Source organism: Orycteropus afer, unplaced genomic scaffold (genome assembly GCF_000298275.1).
Source record: "Orycteropus afer afer isolate SDZICR_OR568_19922 unplaced genomic scaffold, OryAfe1.0 scaffold00001, whole genome shotgun sequence".
Taxonomy (NCBI): Eukaryota; Metazoa; Chordata; class Mammalia; order Tubulidentata; family Orycteropodidae; genus Orycteropus; species Orycteropus afer.
In genome coordinates, this window is record NW_006921588.1 from 37,252,184 (window position 1) to 37,267,568 (window position 15,385).

The 15,385-nt window shown below is 36.0% G+C and overlaps 1 protein-coding gene across 1 annotated transcript in view; it reads left to right on the top strand.

Moving 5' to 3' along the window:
* LOC103203129 (sodium channel protein type 3 subunit alpha) overlaps nt 1–15,385 on the top strand; it is a 115,351-nt gene that overhangs the window by 6,310 nt on the left and 93,656 nt on the right. Inside the window, exons 2-7 of the mRNA XM_007948320.2 lie at nt 2,380–2,498; nt 4,154–4,243; nt 8,544–8,672; nt 9,147–9,238; nt 10,240–10,512; nt 10,711–10,774. Of these exons, the coding sequence (XP_007946511.1) occupies nt 2,380–2,498; nt 4,154–4,243; nt 8,544–8,672; nt 9,147–9,238; nt 10,240–10,512; nt 10,711–10,774 (767 nt within the window). The remainder of the gene's footprint in view (nt 1–2,379; nt 2,499–4,153; nt 4,244–8,543; nt 8,673–9,146; nt 9,239–10,239; nt 10,513–10,710; nt 10,775–15,385) is intronic.

Sequence of the window (15,385 nt, forward strand, 5' to 3'; positions counted from 1 at the left end):
GGTACCATCTAGCTCTTCTGGTCTCAGGTTACAGGAGGCTGTGGTTCATGTGGCCCATCAGTCCTCTTAATTGCTTTCTGGAGTCTTTGATCTTCTTCATTTTCCTTTGCTCCAGATGGGAAGAGACCACTAGTGGCTTGGATCTAATTTTTTTTTTTTTTTTTTTTTTACTTTTAATATTAAATAATCTAATCCTGTGAAGTTAAAACTTCACAGACTTTAATATGTTATGCTTCAAGGGCAGTCTTTCCAGAGTCAATTGCCCCTTGTGAATAACCTATTGTTCATAAAGAAAAGTTTACTCACTCTCAGAGAATTAGTCAAACTTGTAGCATGAGATGTGGAAAATAGGTGGTTAAGAAATGGTTGCTTCCATGGGCTTCGACACAAAAGGGCAAAGAGCAGATAAACTGTTTTTCTTGCCCTTTATGCTTACTATATAAATATTTCTACCTATTCAAATAGAGTTTATTGTCAATGAAACTGAATGTATAGGATCTATCCCTTAGTTAAAGGGTAAGGCATATTATTAAGTAAATGGATATATAAAATACATGTTTTAAAGGTAAATGGCATCTTAAAAGTAAACCTGCCTTTAATTAAAACAAGTGATTCATTTCCAAACTACACTATTAAATGCTGTGGAAAAAATGAAGAAAAAGTAGATTATGGGTTCTCTATGCTCAATCATTTATAACAACTTCTAGCCTAGTTCTCAGGGAAGCAAAACCTACATATAAATTGCTACTTGACTATAATTGCAAGCAACATGTAAACGAGTGCAAATTAATATACTAAGACTTGCTGGTAAAGGAAAACAATTAGAAGGTAATCAAAAGGCAGTGTGATTTATCTGGAAAGACATGAAGGAGGAGGTGATTTTGATGGCTAAGGACATTCCCAGAAAGCGGGGATTCTTAATCCTGGCTGCACACTAGAATCACCTGAGGGAATCTTTTTTTAAATACCTATGTTTATGCCCAGGAGCTCTGGTAGCATAGTGCCTAAGGCACTTGACTGCTAACCAGAAGGCTGGTTACACACCAGCCACTCCTCGGAAGGAAGATGGGGCAATCTACTTCTATAGTGATACTGCTTCAGAAACCCAAGGAGGGGTCGCTATGAGTCAGGTCCGACTCAACGGCACATAACAACAACAACATGTTTACAGCCATCATTCAGAGATTCTAGATTCAGTTTGTCTGGAATGGGAAGCAAATATTGGCAATTTAAAAATCTCCCCAGGAGATTCACATAGGCAGTCATGACTAAGAAACTCTGATATAATAGTGGGTCATTCTCAGTGGAACCTTTTCTGTGAGGTGAAATGTGGGGAAGTTTGCATTTGATGACCTCTCAGCTACCACCTTACTGTAAAATTCTATGAAACTCATTATTTTCTGAGTCACAGAGGGAGAGGTTGTCAGGCTGTAGGTATGATTGGCAAGTGGATTGAGCTGGCTGAAACAACAATGCTTCTGGTTGGATAAAAGAAAAGGTGATCCTAGAGGAATGTGGCAGGTAGTCGCTGGGCAGCGTAGTTTAAATGCTAAATTGGATTGTAGATTTCAGATCACAGGGTTTTAGATACAGAATACCTTGAGAAATCATATATTTTAGCCTAATTTTCAATGTACCTGTCCTTTCTCAGTGTTACCAACATATCTACAAATTCAGCAAAACCAGGTCATCGGTTTCAAAACAGGGAAAAATACTGCAGGGATGATAGGAAACCATCATAAACTTTGGCGTTGAAAGATTTTGTGCATTTAAAATATTTATAAATATTATTTTTAGCAATATGCATAGAATAATTTGAAAAGTTACCAAAGCTGGAGACAAATGGGGAACTTTTAATAGAATTGGAATCTATAAAGCCACCTTAAACCAAAACCATTGCCATTGAGTTGATTCTAAGTCTACCAACCTTACAGGACAGGGTAGAATTGCCTCATAAGATTTCCAATGTTGTAATCTTTATCAAGCAGTTTGCCACATCTTTCTCCAATGGAGAGTCTGTTGTGTTTGAACCACTGACTTTGGGTTAGCAGCCAAGCACTTTAACAACTGTGCCACCATTGCTCTTTTAAAGCCGCCTTGCAACTTAGAAAAAAAAAAAAAAGTGTAGGACCATTACTTTGTCTCAGTAAATTAGAACTTTAGTGACAGGTTAGATAATAGTAAGTGATATTTTTATTTACAGCTATACGCTAACATAGGGGAGAAACATCTAACATAATTATACTTCTGATATACCAACTGATTTAAACAAATTAGTTTGAACAAACAAATAAGGTAAGAAGTTCTTCATGTATGTCAGCTCTTCAGATAAGTCACATTTTTAATTCAGTAATTTTTTTCTCATGTTTTCTTTTTCAGACTTTTATAGTATTGAATAAAGGGAAGGCAATTTTCCGATTCAGTGCCACCTCTGCTTTGTATATTTTAACTCCGCTAAACCCTGTTAGGAAAATTGCTATTAAGATTTTGGTACATTCATATCCTTTTCACATGAATTGTCTAAATGCTGTTTCTAACAGTTGGTTTTAAAGAAAATGCTATCCTTACTTTAAAACATTTATAATATTCTTTGAGATTAATGGTAGCATTGTTAGTTTAATTTGTGCTCATTGGTTTTCTGTAATTTCAAACAAGATTATTATAGAATGACTATTATGAAGTACAAATGTAATCGTGATTGTATAAATGAAATACATTTGCATAGTAGGAACAACAGCAGATCTCCTTCAGACTTGTATTAGCCCTAATTAATCACATATAACCATTGCTAAAGAAACAGTCTATCGATGTTAGTATTATGATCTGTATTACAAAATGCTCAAACTGTTGCACCTTAATTGGTTCTGTGTCTCCAGCACGTGGCTCCTTCATTAATTCCTTCATTTGGTAAATATTTATTAAGCTTCTACAATGTGCTTCTGTACCTGGTTTCTAACTTACATTAAAACGTTGTTGAACTTAAAACTGTAACAATGACAATGAAAATGTGTATGCAAAAGGGTTGAATAGGTGCAGATTATAAGAAAATTCTCATGTAATTAATGATAAAATAAAAAAGTGACTTTCTGAGTCAGTGGGGAAGAATGGGCATTTTATAAAGGCAGATTCAAAAGTAATAAATAAACCTACACAAGAACTGAAAGAAGAGATAGACAAGGAAATGATCAGCATAGAGGAAGGGGGAATGGGTCTAATAACATTTCAAGGTACATTTGAATTCTCTCATTGTATGACTAGATGTTGGAAAGTATTTATATTTAAAATAAAAGATTTACATCAAAATAAGGATAAACTCCCTTGCCATGAATGACTTGTTCTCCACAGTCTAAAATGAAAATAAAAGTCAGAAATAATACTAACTCATCAGCAGATAGTAACTTCTTTTATTCTTATGTTTGTTGTTGTTATATTCCGTGGAGTCAGACCCGACTCATAGTGACCCTTCCTTGGGTTTCCAAGGCAGTATCACTATGGAAGTAGATTGCCCCATCTTCCTTCTGAGGAGTGGTTGGTGGATTTGAACCTCCAGCCTTCTGGTTAGCAGTCAAGTGCCTTAGGCACTATGCTACCAGAGCTCCCTTTATTCTTATAGTAAACCCTAAAAAAACTAGTTACATCATTACAAGGCTACTAAAGTATCTTCCTTTGAAATTCTCAGCTATACAGAAAAAATACGTATCAATGTAATCTTTTAATATACGGGGCTACACATTCTCAGGATCTTTATATTATATTGATTGACCTTTTGTGAGTCAATGGAGATTTTCAATTACATCTGCAATGCAATTTTTACACTTACATCATACTCTGAATTTACAACAGAGTGAATTGCCATTTCTCTTGCTGGGCTATTTCACACAGTTGATTGGAATGCAAAGTAATATACATTTGCTTCCAATAGAGCTCTTTCTCTATAAAATTCAGTTTAGTGAGGATATGACATAAAATGAAGAGAGTAGACCAAGAATTATGACCACTTTTGAACTTTCTTATTATTTTACCATTGTTTTAAAACAACTAAGCAAAATTAATTTCACAGTTAACTTGTGTTGATTAATACTTTTTTTTGGTGTTGGATAATTTGTAAATAGCCACGATAATGTACTAGTATTATTCCTTAACTATAATCTACTTTATTCAGCATGCTTATCATGTGCACTATTTTGACCAACTGTGTATTTATGACCTTGAGTAACCCTCCAGACTGGACAAAGAATGTAGAGTAAGTAGGAATGACTTCTTGGAATGAGAAATCCACACTCAGATTTTCTAGCAGTTTCATTATTGTTATGGTCTGACTTATGGTTTCCACTTTTTGAAGTCAGCTAAACACTTTTATCTCAGAAAATGGTATTTCCATAATATGAAAGAAGATAAGGGAAGTTCTTTGGGGGTGTTTTTCTTCAGTGAGGTAAGTATTATTTTTCCAAGAAATTCAATAATAGTAACTTAACATTATAAGTTAGTATACACCAGCTGGTAAACTAATCATTTAGTCCACAACTTAAGACTCTATCATAGTCACATATGTTGAATAAAATGCAATGACCATTTTAGTAATTTGATGAATGAAATTATTATTTTATTCTAATATATTACTGTTTTTGTTATATTCTGGTAAAACAGATTTAGGTATTTTGCTTTATATTATTATATTAGACATTTTGCTTTTATATATATGTGTTTGTATATATATATATATATATATATATATATTATACTTAGGAAAATCCTATTTATTTATTTCAGTTATTTAGATGTTTGAGCAATATTTAGATATATAAGTTATCTACATGTGTCTTGTAAAAGAAATAAAATCGCTTTGAAAACTGTGTTCAAAAATAACAAGGGTTAAGGGAAAAGTAATGAAGGGTAGACTACTCAAAACTTATTAAACTTATGCTTCATAACCAGAGCAATAATGAAAACAGTAACAACCCCAAATAAAAAATATACTGACCCAGCTAAACCTCTACCAACATTTTCATCTAAAATCACAGACAGACAACCTCCATGAGAGAAAGACCTGGTAATCTGCTCCTTTCAAGATTACAGCCTAGAAAACCCGACAGGGCAGTTCTACTCTGTCATATGGGATTGCTATGAGTCGAAAATTGACTCTATGGAACCTAAAACCAACAGTCCTTTATTGCCTTAGATCTGAATTTTACCCTTCCTCCTTTGAGTTGGAGACCCTAGGCCCATTTGTATGATGTCATTAAAACAGGTTTCAAACAAGTTCAAACTGGTTCAGTCATGGCTGAGAAAGCAAAATCCAGACAGATCCAAATTTTTTAAATTTGGGTGAAGAAGAATGATAACTGGAACAGGAAAAAATAGAGTTCAAAGCCCCATGATGGGAGAGTCAGAAGAGGCAGTAGTGAGCCCTTTAGTGTGGGAGACTGAGTTATTGCCAGGACTGTGGACAGCCAGCTACATGCATTCAAAGCAGCATGATCAGCTGCCATCTTTGAGTGAGGCACCAGTGTTTCTGACTCTGCCAATCAAGAGATTTGATTGCTATGCAGTGCTCACACTGCTCTTGTTTTCTAAGAGCAAAATTAAGTTTCTAGCAGGGTGCTGCCCCATAATTTTTCCTGTTCTGGTTATTGTTCTGATATATCCACATTTTACAAATTTGGGTCTGTTCCAGTTTCATTTTGATAGTCATGTCTGTACCAGGAAGAACTGGTTTGAAGCTCTGAATCAAATTAAACATTTGATTCAATATTTTAATACAAGGAGAAAAGTCCAAGAGCAGTAGTTCTATAAGGTCTTTATTGCTAAGGATTCTCTCCTCAATTGTGCGAAAACTTCCTCTGACTGTTTCAAAACATCAATGTGCTGGGCAAAATGTGCTTACACTACAGTTTCTGCATTACAACAACATTATTCCTTTACTTGTCAGTCAAATATGAGGTTATTCGCCTCAGAGAAATATGCCTTATCATAGAACAGAACATAGTTAGTTTATGGAGTCTATTTATGTATAATTTAATACAATGAATGGTTTGGTGAAATTTTAATTTTAATTTTTTTAGTAAGTGCTTTTTATTGTTGTCTCTACTTTTTAAAAAAACTAATGCCCAGTAAGAGATATAACAAACACCACCAGTTTTTAAATATGTAAGTCTCTCTTTTTAAAGAAGTAGGATTAACTTAGAGATGATTATTGTCATTGTGAAAATACTTTTAGCCTTAGAAAGATTTTTAATTTGTGTTTTTCAGTTGGAAAACTTTGCATAGGTTTTCTGATCAATTATGTGCAGCCATTTAATAGCAAGGTACCAGAAACATGCAAAATAGTAGTAGGTACTACTGAAAAAAAAAGGAAAAAAAAGCTCAAAGAAAAGAAAAAGTAGTTCTGAGATGAAAACCAAAGTTTTTGATAACATCAGAAATAATCCCTGAACAAAGATGTGGCATACACAGAATGGCCTGAGCAACATAATATATAGTGAGGGTTGTTGTTGTTGTTATGTGCCATCGAGTCGGCCCCGGCTCATAGCAAACCCTCCTTGGGTTTTCGAGGCAGTATCACTACGGAAGTAGGATTGCCCAACCTTCCTTCCTTCCGAGGAGTGGCTGGTGGGTTTGAACCGCCAGCCGTCTGGTTAGCAGGCAAGTGACTTAGCCACTATGCTACCAGAGCTCCTATAGCGAGGGTAGTATTATATAAAGAAACATATTCCTATAAACATGATAACTACAGGAAAAAAAAAAAAAGCCTGTGACGTGGACAAAATCCACAGCATGATTAGGAACTGAGTTGGGAAAAACTATGAAAGATCAAGGTGCCCGGATTCCCATTTATGTGCTCAGTTTTGTTTGTTAACAAGCATTTTTGAACATCTGTCTCAGATGTTAAGCTCTAGGACCCATTTCCTTGGAAAGTTCTCAACACTCACGATATACTCAAAATATCCCTACAAATTTATAAAAGCAAAAATAGGAATAAGGACTATATAGTCTTACAGTAGCTCTGTAGATAACTTAAAACCGCCTTAGCATAACCACAACACACTAGTCATAACTACTGTACACAAAACATACATATGAGGTGTTTCTTATGTCCTTTTATGAGGCCAGCTACCTCTCCAACTAGAAATAGTATAGTGATTACATTCAATACACAGAGATCCAAGCTAAAACATATATGCTTTGTTTATAAAATAAAATATAGTTCTTCCTACTAAAGTCAGCTATTTCATATGAAGCAGACCTAGAGATTATAATTATTCTTTATAGTATCAACTGAGTTGTTGAAAACAAGGGGGAAAATACAATGATGTGAAAAATCTAGATGTGAAAAACTCTGAATACATTTTCTCCTGCTTTCTTTGTCAACCTGATATGAGAGAAATATCTACAGAAAACTTGTCAAAATTCCCTACCTTAGCTTTCTCACATATAAAGTTATAGGAGGCTAGAAAATATAATGAATTTTAATATGAGAGAAACAAATCTTTGTGGCTTAGGTGAAGTACTTTGAAGAATAAACTCAAATTGTACTTTGCAAAAAGAGTACAATGTTGAAAAACAGGTACTCTCAACTTCTGGAAGAAACAGAAACAGAAATAATTTATATTGTTAACACTCAGAGGAAAGAAATCTAGAAATGCACCAGATCAAAAAACAAATGGAAAGGTCTGTCACCATTTTGAGACTGAAATCTGAATCTGAGTAAGGTTAACCAATTGGTCCAAATGCATAGAGTTAGTCAGTATCTAATGCAATGTTAGATTCAAGAATTTTGATTTTCCCTGAAATTGATAATTGTGCAATATTTTATACTGCACATATAAAATACTAGAGAACTAAAATATCTCCTGTGATCATAGACAGATAGATAGATGGGTAGTCTATCTGTCTAACTAAAGAGAAAGAAGCAGCTTTATCAACTCTATACTTGAATCTTAAAAGTCAAATAAAGTTAAGAAATATATTTTCTAGATTATAAATATAAAATATTCTTAAAATAAATCTGCTCATCAAGAAAATATGAATGAAATATTTAGTAAACAAATCCAAGAAATACTGCCTCTAGAGCTTTGTAGTCCATTAAGGTAGCTACTAGCCACTTGAAACCTAACTAAATTGTTGAAATGAAAATATTTTGGATATATTGGCTCAAATAAAATATAATATTAAAATTAAGTTCTTACTTTCTAACAGCTACTAGAAGTTTTAAAACTACAATGTGTCTTGCATTATATTTGTATTGGATAGCTATGCTCTAAAGGGTCAAACTTGATATTATCCATTAAATATAAGAAACTATTATTCTAAAATGTGAACAGTTAAACAAGATCAGTTTCATTTGGCTCGATATTTTATCTTGAATTTAATCCTTTACTCAGGCTTACAAGATTAATTAAACTAGAAGATTCTTTGATAAGTAGAAATAAAGAGCAAGATTAGAGAATTGAAAAATCACAAAAGGATGCGATTGGTTGTATTTGAAAATAATTTTAACAGTTCCTATGAAAGTTAGTAAACTTTTGCTTGAACACTTTTCCTAGGTACACATTCACTGGAATCTATACCTTTGAGTCACTTATAAAAATCTTGGCAAGAGGGTTTTGTTTAGAAAATTTTACCTTCCTTCGGGATCCATGGAACTGGCTGGATTTCAGTGTCATTGTGATGGCGTGAGTATTTTTGAAAATTTGACAAGCCTAAAGGATGGCAATAGTTGCAGCATAAACCAAGTTGATAGGGTATATTTTAAATGTAGAATTTTCTTATTTGCCAAATTAACTACATGCCTCACGCATTTTGAGAATACAAATTAGAATACGTTTTGCAAGGTAAATGTATCTGATAAATGAACCATAAATGGAATTACTTTCTCTTCATCAAAATGAAGTTATTCATTGACTATAAATTAATAGCTCCAACTATACTTCGATTAGTTTTACAAACAAACTTGTTCATACCAGTGAAAATTACATTGAAATAAAGCAACACAATTTTATTCCATAAAAGCACCTCTCAGTGTATGGCTCCCTGAAGTCTACTGCAATTCTGCTTGCTCATGGGGCCCTATATGCCAAACCAGCATTGATACTTTAGTCAGTATAAACTTTGCCAAAACGATCAGTAACTCTGATTTAATTCTACAGGTATGTAACAGAATTTGTAAGCCTAGGCAATGTTTCAGCTCTTCGAACTTTCAGAGTCTTGAGAGCTCTGAAAACTATTTCTGTAATCCCAGGTAAGAAGTGACTGGTGTAAGGTGGTAGGCCCCTTATATCTCCAACTTTTTTGTGTGTGTTATTGTGTTTGTGTGTGAACTCCCCTATTACAGATATGTGACAGAGTTTGTGGACCTGGGCAATGTCTCAGCGTTGAGAACATTCAGAGTTCTCCGAGCATTGAAAACAATTTCAGTCATTCCAGGTGAGAGCAAGGTTAAACACCGAGGTTGACTTTAAATATACTATAATAATATCGAGGTTGAAATCACATTCACAACATTAGCTTTATTGCTTAGTATTCTTGTTAGTAAAATTCCAGAATGTCAAAAGATACTTAGATGTCAGTTCAGTTCCTAAAATGTTATATCTGACACACTTATTTATAAAGTCAGCCTTTGAGTTTAACAAATCATTGCATGAGACATATACAAAAAGTATTAGTTTTGCTTTCTCTTCTCTCTGCCCCTCCCCTTTTCTTTCATTTTACTGACATAAAGTTTTCTCTTTTGCATTCAGAAAAAGCTTTACAACCATGGCTTTACTAAGTGATCTGGATTCTATACTCACTGTAGATCTATTTTGAAAATGGATCTCCTTTTATAAAGGAGAAAAGATTATTATTGAATAGCATGCACATGATATGGAATTTTTTATCTAAAAATTCTTTTCTCCTCTAAATCATCGCTACTTGGAGGCCAGTATAAAAAATGAGGTGGAGGGAAACGCCTTATGAAACACAAAGTCTGAGATAAAAAACAACTGCAAGTTTCTCACATTTGTGTGGAAGTACATAAAAACCAAACAAACAAAAAGAAATTTCTAGAAATTTAACCATTCATATTGACTCTCCAGAAAGCACAACGTTCATAAAACCTGCTCTTCATCCATTTTCCAATCCATGAGGCTGTCCATAAAGCTCAAGCTATCATTTGTGGGGGAAAGGAGAATGCATGTGTGTAGTAAAAAGAAATTGTGTGTATGGCACACTTTCTAAGCTGATCTTTCATTCTCTTCTCAGGTTTAAAGACCATTGTGGGGGCCCTAATCCAGTCAGTGAAGAAGCTCTCGGACGTTATGATCCTCACTGTGTTCTGTCTGAGTGTGTTTGCTCTCATCGGGCTGCAGCTGTTCATGGGCAACCTGAGGAATAAATGTTTGCAATGGCCCCCAAGTGATTCTGCCTTTGAAACCAACATCACTTCCTACTTTAATGGCACAATGCATTCGAATGGGACATTTGTTAATGTAACAGTGAGCACATTTAATTGGAAGGATTATATTGATGATGACAGTAAGAAGTATTTCTACATTATACTAACCTTTGTGTTGTTGAATGAGTTTTCCACTATAAATAGTTGCAACTTTGGGTTTGAAGCCACTTTTGTAAATGTATTTTATTGATAGATAAGTAAGACAGTCAAACACTCATTTATTCCTATTGTGAATAGGATTAATATGAAGCAAAACAATTTTTTCTTTATATTAACAGGCCACTTTTATGTTTTGGATGGACAAAAGGACCCTTTACTCTGTGGAAATGGTTCAGATGCAGGGTAAGGAAAACCTTTTTTTTTGGTAAAATATATAATACTTTGCAAGAAAACAGAGAGCCTTACATGTATATAATATAATAGTGCTGTCTACTTAAAAAGTATATCCTTTGTCTTGCTGGACTGTCATTGGTCCTAAAATCATAGTCATTAAAATCATCCCTTAGGGCAAAGAGTTTTTCTCCAGAATTTCACAGTCAAGATGTCCCTGAAATATTGCTCCACAATTAGGTCCATAATCTGTCTCTTCTCCAAACAAACCAGAGCTGTTTTGGAAATAGTAGGAAGGCACACAAGATGGGCGTGTTTTGATTGGTGTGGGTATGCATTGACATGTGGGTATGCATTGACAGATTGAGTTTTGTTGTGGCTGGAAAAGGTCCAGAATATACCATGCTTTCCAGGGTGCAAGGCTACGGGGGAAACTGCTTTGGAGACTTCGGCATTGCTTCTTTCTTTTTATAGTAATTTATATTATTTTATTATTGTTGTTGAAATATGTACAGCAAAACATAAACCAGTTCAACAGTTTCTACATGTGCAATTCAGTGACTGATTACAGCATGCAAGTTGTGCAACCATTCTCACCTCTTTTTCTGAGTTGTTCCTTTTTTCTGAGTTGTTCCTTCCCCACTAATGTAAACTCACTGCCCCCTAAGTTTCCTATCTAATTTTTCAAATTGCTATTGGCAATTTAATCCCATATAGACAGATATGAAAAGAGCATAATGCTTAAGGCATACATGCTTTACTGGTTAAGCTTAACTATGTTTTGGTGTTAAGACTTCAGGGGACATTTTTTATTTAAAGTTTAAATCTTATATCAGGGCAGTAGTGTCAAGAGTTCTTCCAGCCTTCTTTGATCAAAATGTTTGGTAATAGTAGCTGTGCATCTAATTTTTCTGGTCTCATGGCAAAGGAAACAGGTTGTTCATGAAGGCAATTAGCCAACCATTCTATTTCCTCCTCGTGTTCCAGTGGCGTAGTGGCATAGTGCCTAAGGCATTCGACTGCTAACAAGAAGCCTGGCGGTTCAAACCCACCAGCCACTACTCAGAAGGAAGGTTGGGCAATCTACTTCTATAGAGATACAGCCTTGGAAACCCAAGGAGGGGTCGCTATGAGTTGTATCTGACTCAACAACAGTGCATTTGGTTTTTTGGTTTTGTTCTCTGTCCTTCTTCCTCTTTTGTCCAGGCATACAGAGACTAATTGTTGTGGCTTGGATGGCTGCTTGTTGGCTTTTAAGACCCCAAGCACTACCCAACACATCATATTAATTAAGGGTAGGGTTGTACAGTTGGTTAATGGAATTGCTGTCAATAAGTTGTACACTTGTAAAAAGTTGAAACGGAAGAAGGTAAGTAATGTATATACTTACAACAATAAAAGATGACAAAAAATGATTACCAAAAAAAAAGAGAGAGTAGCTGCTGAGGTTGCTTATGTACAACCAAGCACCTCATGGGATTTGGTTCCTTGGTTTGAAAGTTTTTGGGTCTTCATGGGACATGAAGTTTCATGGGACATGTCAGGTAATTAATTGGACTTCAGTATTCTTGAATAGCAGAAGACGTGTGTATAAAAAAGCCATAGGGTAGATGTATGACAAAAGCATATCCAAGTCTGACTCTGTACACTTGAAAGTTTTGTTGTGGTCACATTCTACAAACCTGCTAGCCTGTCACACTTAACATACTTTCTAAAAGTATTGTAAATTTTATTTTAAATCAAAGTCTATCAATAATTTTTTAAGATCCAAAAGACAGCAATAGAAGTAAGGCTGTAGAACCTCAATGTATTCTGAGGTCTCCTAGAAAATGAGGAGCTGATCTGGCTATGAAAATCTAAAGATGTTAATGAAAATGTATACTAGTCACATAGATGAAAACTTAAAAAAAAAAAAAAAAAACAGGAAAATATATGCAAGGGTGGCCTTATGTGTATATACTGCAGAGTAGTGCTGTCTAAGAAGTACTTTCTTTGTCTTACTGCATGCCACTGGTCCTAAAATCACAATTACTAAAATTTGGCACAAAGGTTTTTGAGAAAAAGCTTTGACAAAAAGTTTTTTCTTCATACTTTTCACAGCTTTTGTTAGGAGATGGTAGTGTGTAATTGCATAGGTTCTAGAGTTCACGTATACAAAAAACCCACAGCCAATGAGTTGATTCCAACCCACAGCAACCCTATAGTACAGATCTGAACTACCTTATAAGGTTTCCAAGGCTATAAATCTTTACAAAAGCTGACTACCTCATCTTTCTCTCACGGAGCAGCTGGTGGGTTTGAACTACCGACCTTTTTGTTAGTAGCCCAATGCTTTAACCATAACACTACCAGAGCTCCTTGATTTCAGATATACCTGGGTTCAAATCCTAACTCTACTAGTTACAAATTCTTTGAAATTCTTCCTAATCTCTGCACCTCACTTTACTCATCTCTAAAATGAGGAGAGTAATATAGTCTCTCTCTTAGTGCTATTGTGATGACTAATTATTTATACACATAAAGCATTTGAACTAGCACTGAGTTAATCATAATTGTTTCTTGCCTTTAACTATTATTATGATTTATATAAAAGCATAGATGAAATTTTGTGTACCAAACCCACTGCTGTTGAGTGAATTCTGACTCATAGGGACCCTATAGGACAGACTAGAACAGCCCTGAGGGTTTCCAAGGCTGTAAATCTTTTCAGAACATACTGCACATCTTTCTCCTGGTGAATTTGAACAGCTGACCTTTCAGTTAGAAGTTGAGTGCTTACCTGTGTGCCACCTAGGTTTTTCCAAAATGGCGTATAAGTTTGATTAATTCATACTCTATCCTTAACCAAACCAAACTCACTGCTGTTGAGTCAATTTAACTCATAGCAACCCCTCCTTTGGTTTCCAAGGCAGTAGCTCTATGGAAGTAGATGGCCTGGTCTTCCTTCTGAGGAGTGGCTGGTGAGAAGTTGGTGTACTTGATAAATGGTAAATTTGCTTAGCAAACTGTGTTGGATAGGGTTCTCTAGAGAAACACAAAAACCAGCAAAGTATATATATATAGAGAGAGAGAGAGAGAGAAAGAGAGAGAGAGAGAGAGAGAGAGAGATTTATCTTAGATAAATGGCTCACAAACGTATAGAAGCCGGCAGATTCAATCTGAAAAGTTCGTCTCTGGAGGGGGATGGGTCCCAGGGCCGTCTGGCTTTCACACGCACGGCAGAGGAGTTCAAGTCACAAAGTTCGTCTCTGGAGAGAGAGATGGGGCCGGGAGTCGTCTGGTTCTCGCAAGCGTAGCAGAGCCGGGAGAATCAAAACCGACACGCAGGGCCGCCGAGAGATGGGGCCTGGAGTCGTCTGGTTCCCGCAAGCGCAGCAGAGCCGGGAGAATCAGAACCGACACGCCGAGCCGTCGTTCCCAACAAAGAAAAAAATCCAAAAGGCTCCTCTGGGGCACGCAGCGACCTGCTCGCTCCAGGAAGCATATATCTGGAATGCTGTTTTTTCCAGTTTGTTCCTCGGATAGTATTACAGGTAGGCCACACCCCTGGGGAAACTCCCCCTAGACTGACCGGCCGCTTAGGACATAGTCATGTGATCCATCATGAGAAACAACACTCACAAGTGAAGTCCAGCCAAGTTGACAGATCTTCAACTATCACACAAACCTTAATAATCACTTCCATTATCAAGTACACCAACTTCTCATTTATCAACATGATTAGGTTCTAAAGACCAGGTCATTATTACAACTCAAATTGAGGAGAAACAGCTGCAAACATCCATTAATAATCAGAACAGGGAATGTACAAAGTATGAATCTAGGAAAATTGGAAGTTGTCAAAAATGAATTGGAACACATAAAGATTGATATCCTAAGCATTAGTGAGCTGAAATGGACTGGTTTCAGCCATTTTGAATCAGATGACCATATGATCTACTATGCTGGGAGTGACAATTTGAAGAGGAATGGAGTGGCATTCATCACCACACAGGATGTTTCAGTATCTTCCCTGAACTACAATGTTGTCTGTGATAGGATAATATCCATACATCTACAAGGAGGACCAATTTATATTACTATTATGGTGGTTAAGTTTGTGTGTCACCTTGGCTAGACCTGGTTGAGTGACTGGGCAGCTGAATGTAGCTATTCTCCTTGGTGAGATTAGAAATTAACTCCATGGTGGAATCTATTGGAGCAGCTGAGTAGCTGCTTTTGGTATGTGGTCTGCTTCCTGTATATAAGAAACAGATTTAAGAATGGTTTGTAGCTTATGGCACACTTGAGCTCTGCATGTAGCTGAGCTGTTGTTCAGCAGCCTGCCATGCTCTTTTGACCTTGGGACTTTCAGTGGCCTTGAATCAATGGCCTGCCATGTGGTTTGGTAACATCGGGACTGTGCCATTTTATTTGTTGACCTTGGGCTTGTCAGCCTCAGCAGTCAGTAACTGTCTGAGTGAAGAGATGCCCTCAGCTCCAGTGGGCCAGGAGCAAGAGGCAGAGATGAAGCCTAAGGTCGAGGGGCTTTCACACAGGCCCTAGAACCTGACACTTTGAACTTGGACTTCTAGCCTCCTAAACTGTAAAAGAATAAACTCCTGTTTGTTCAAGCCATCCCAT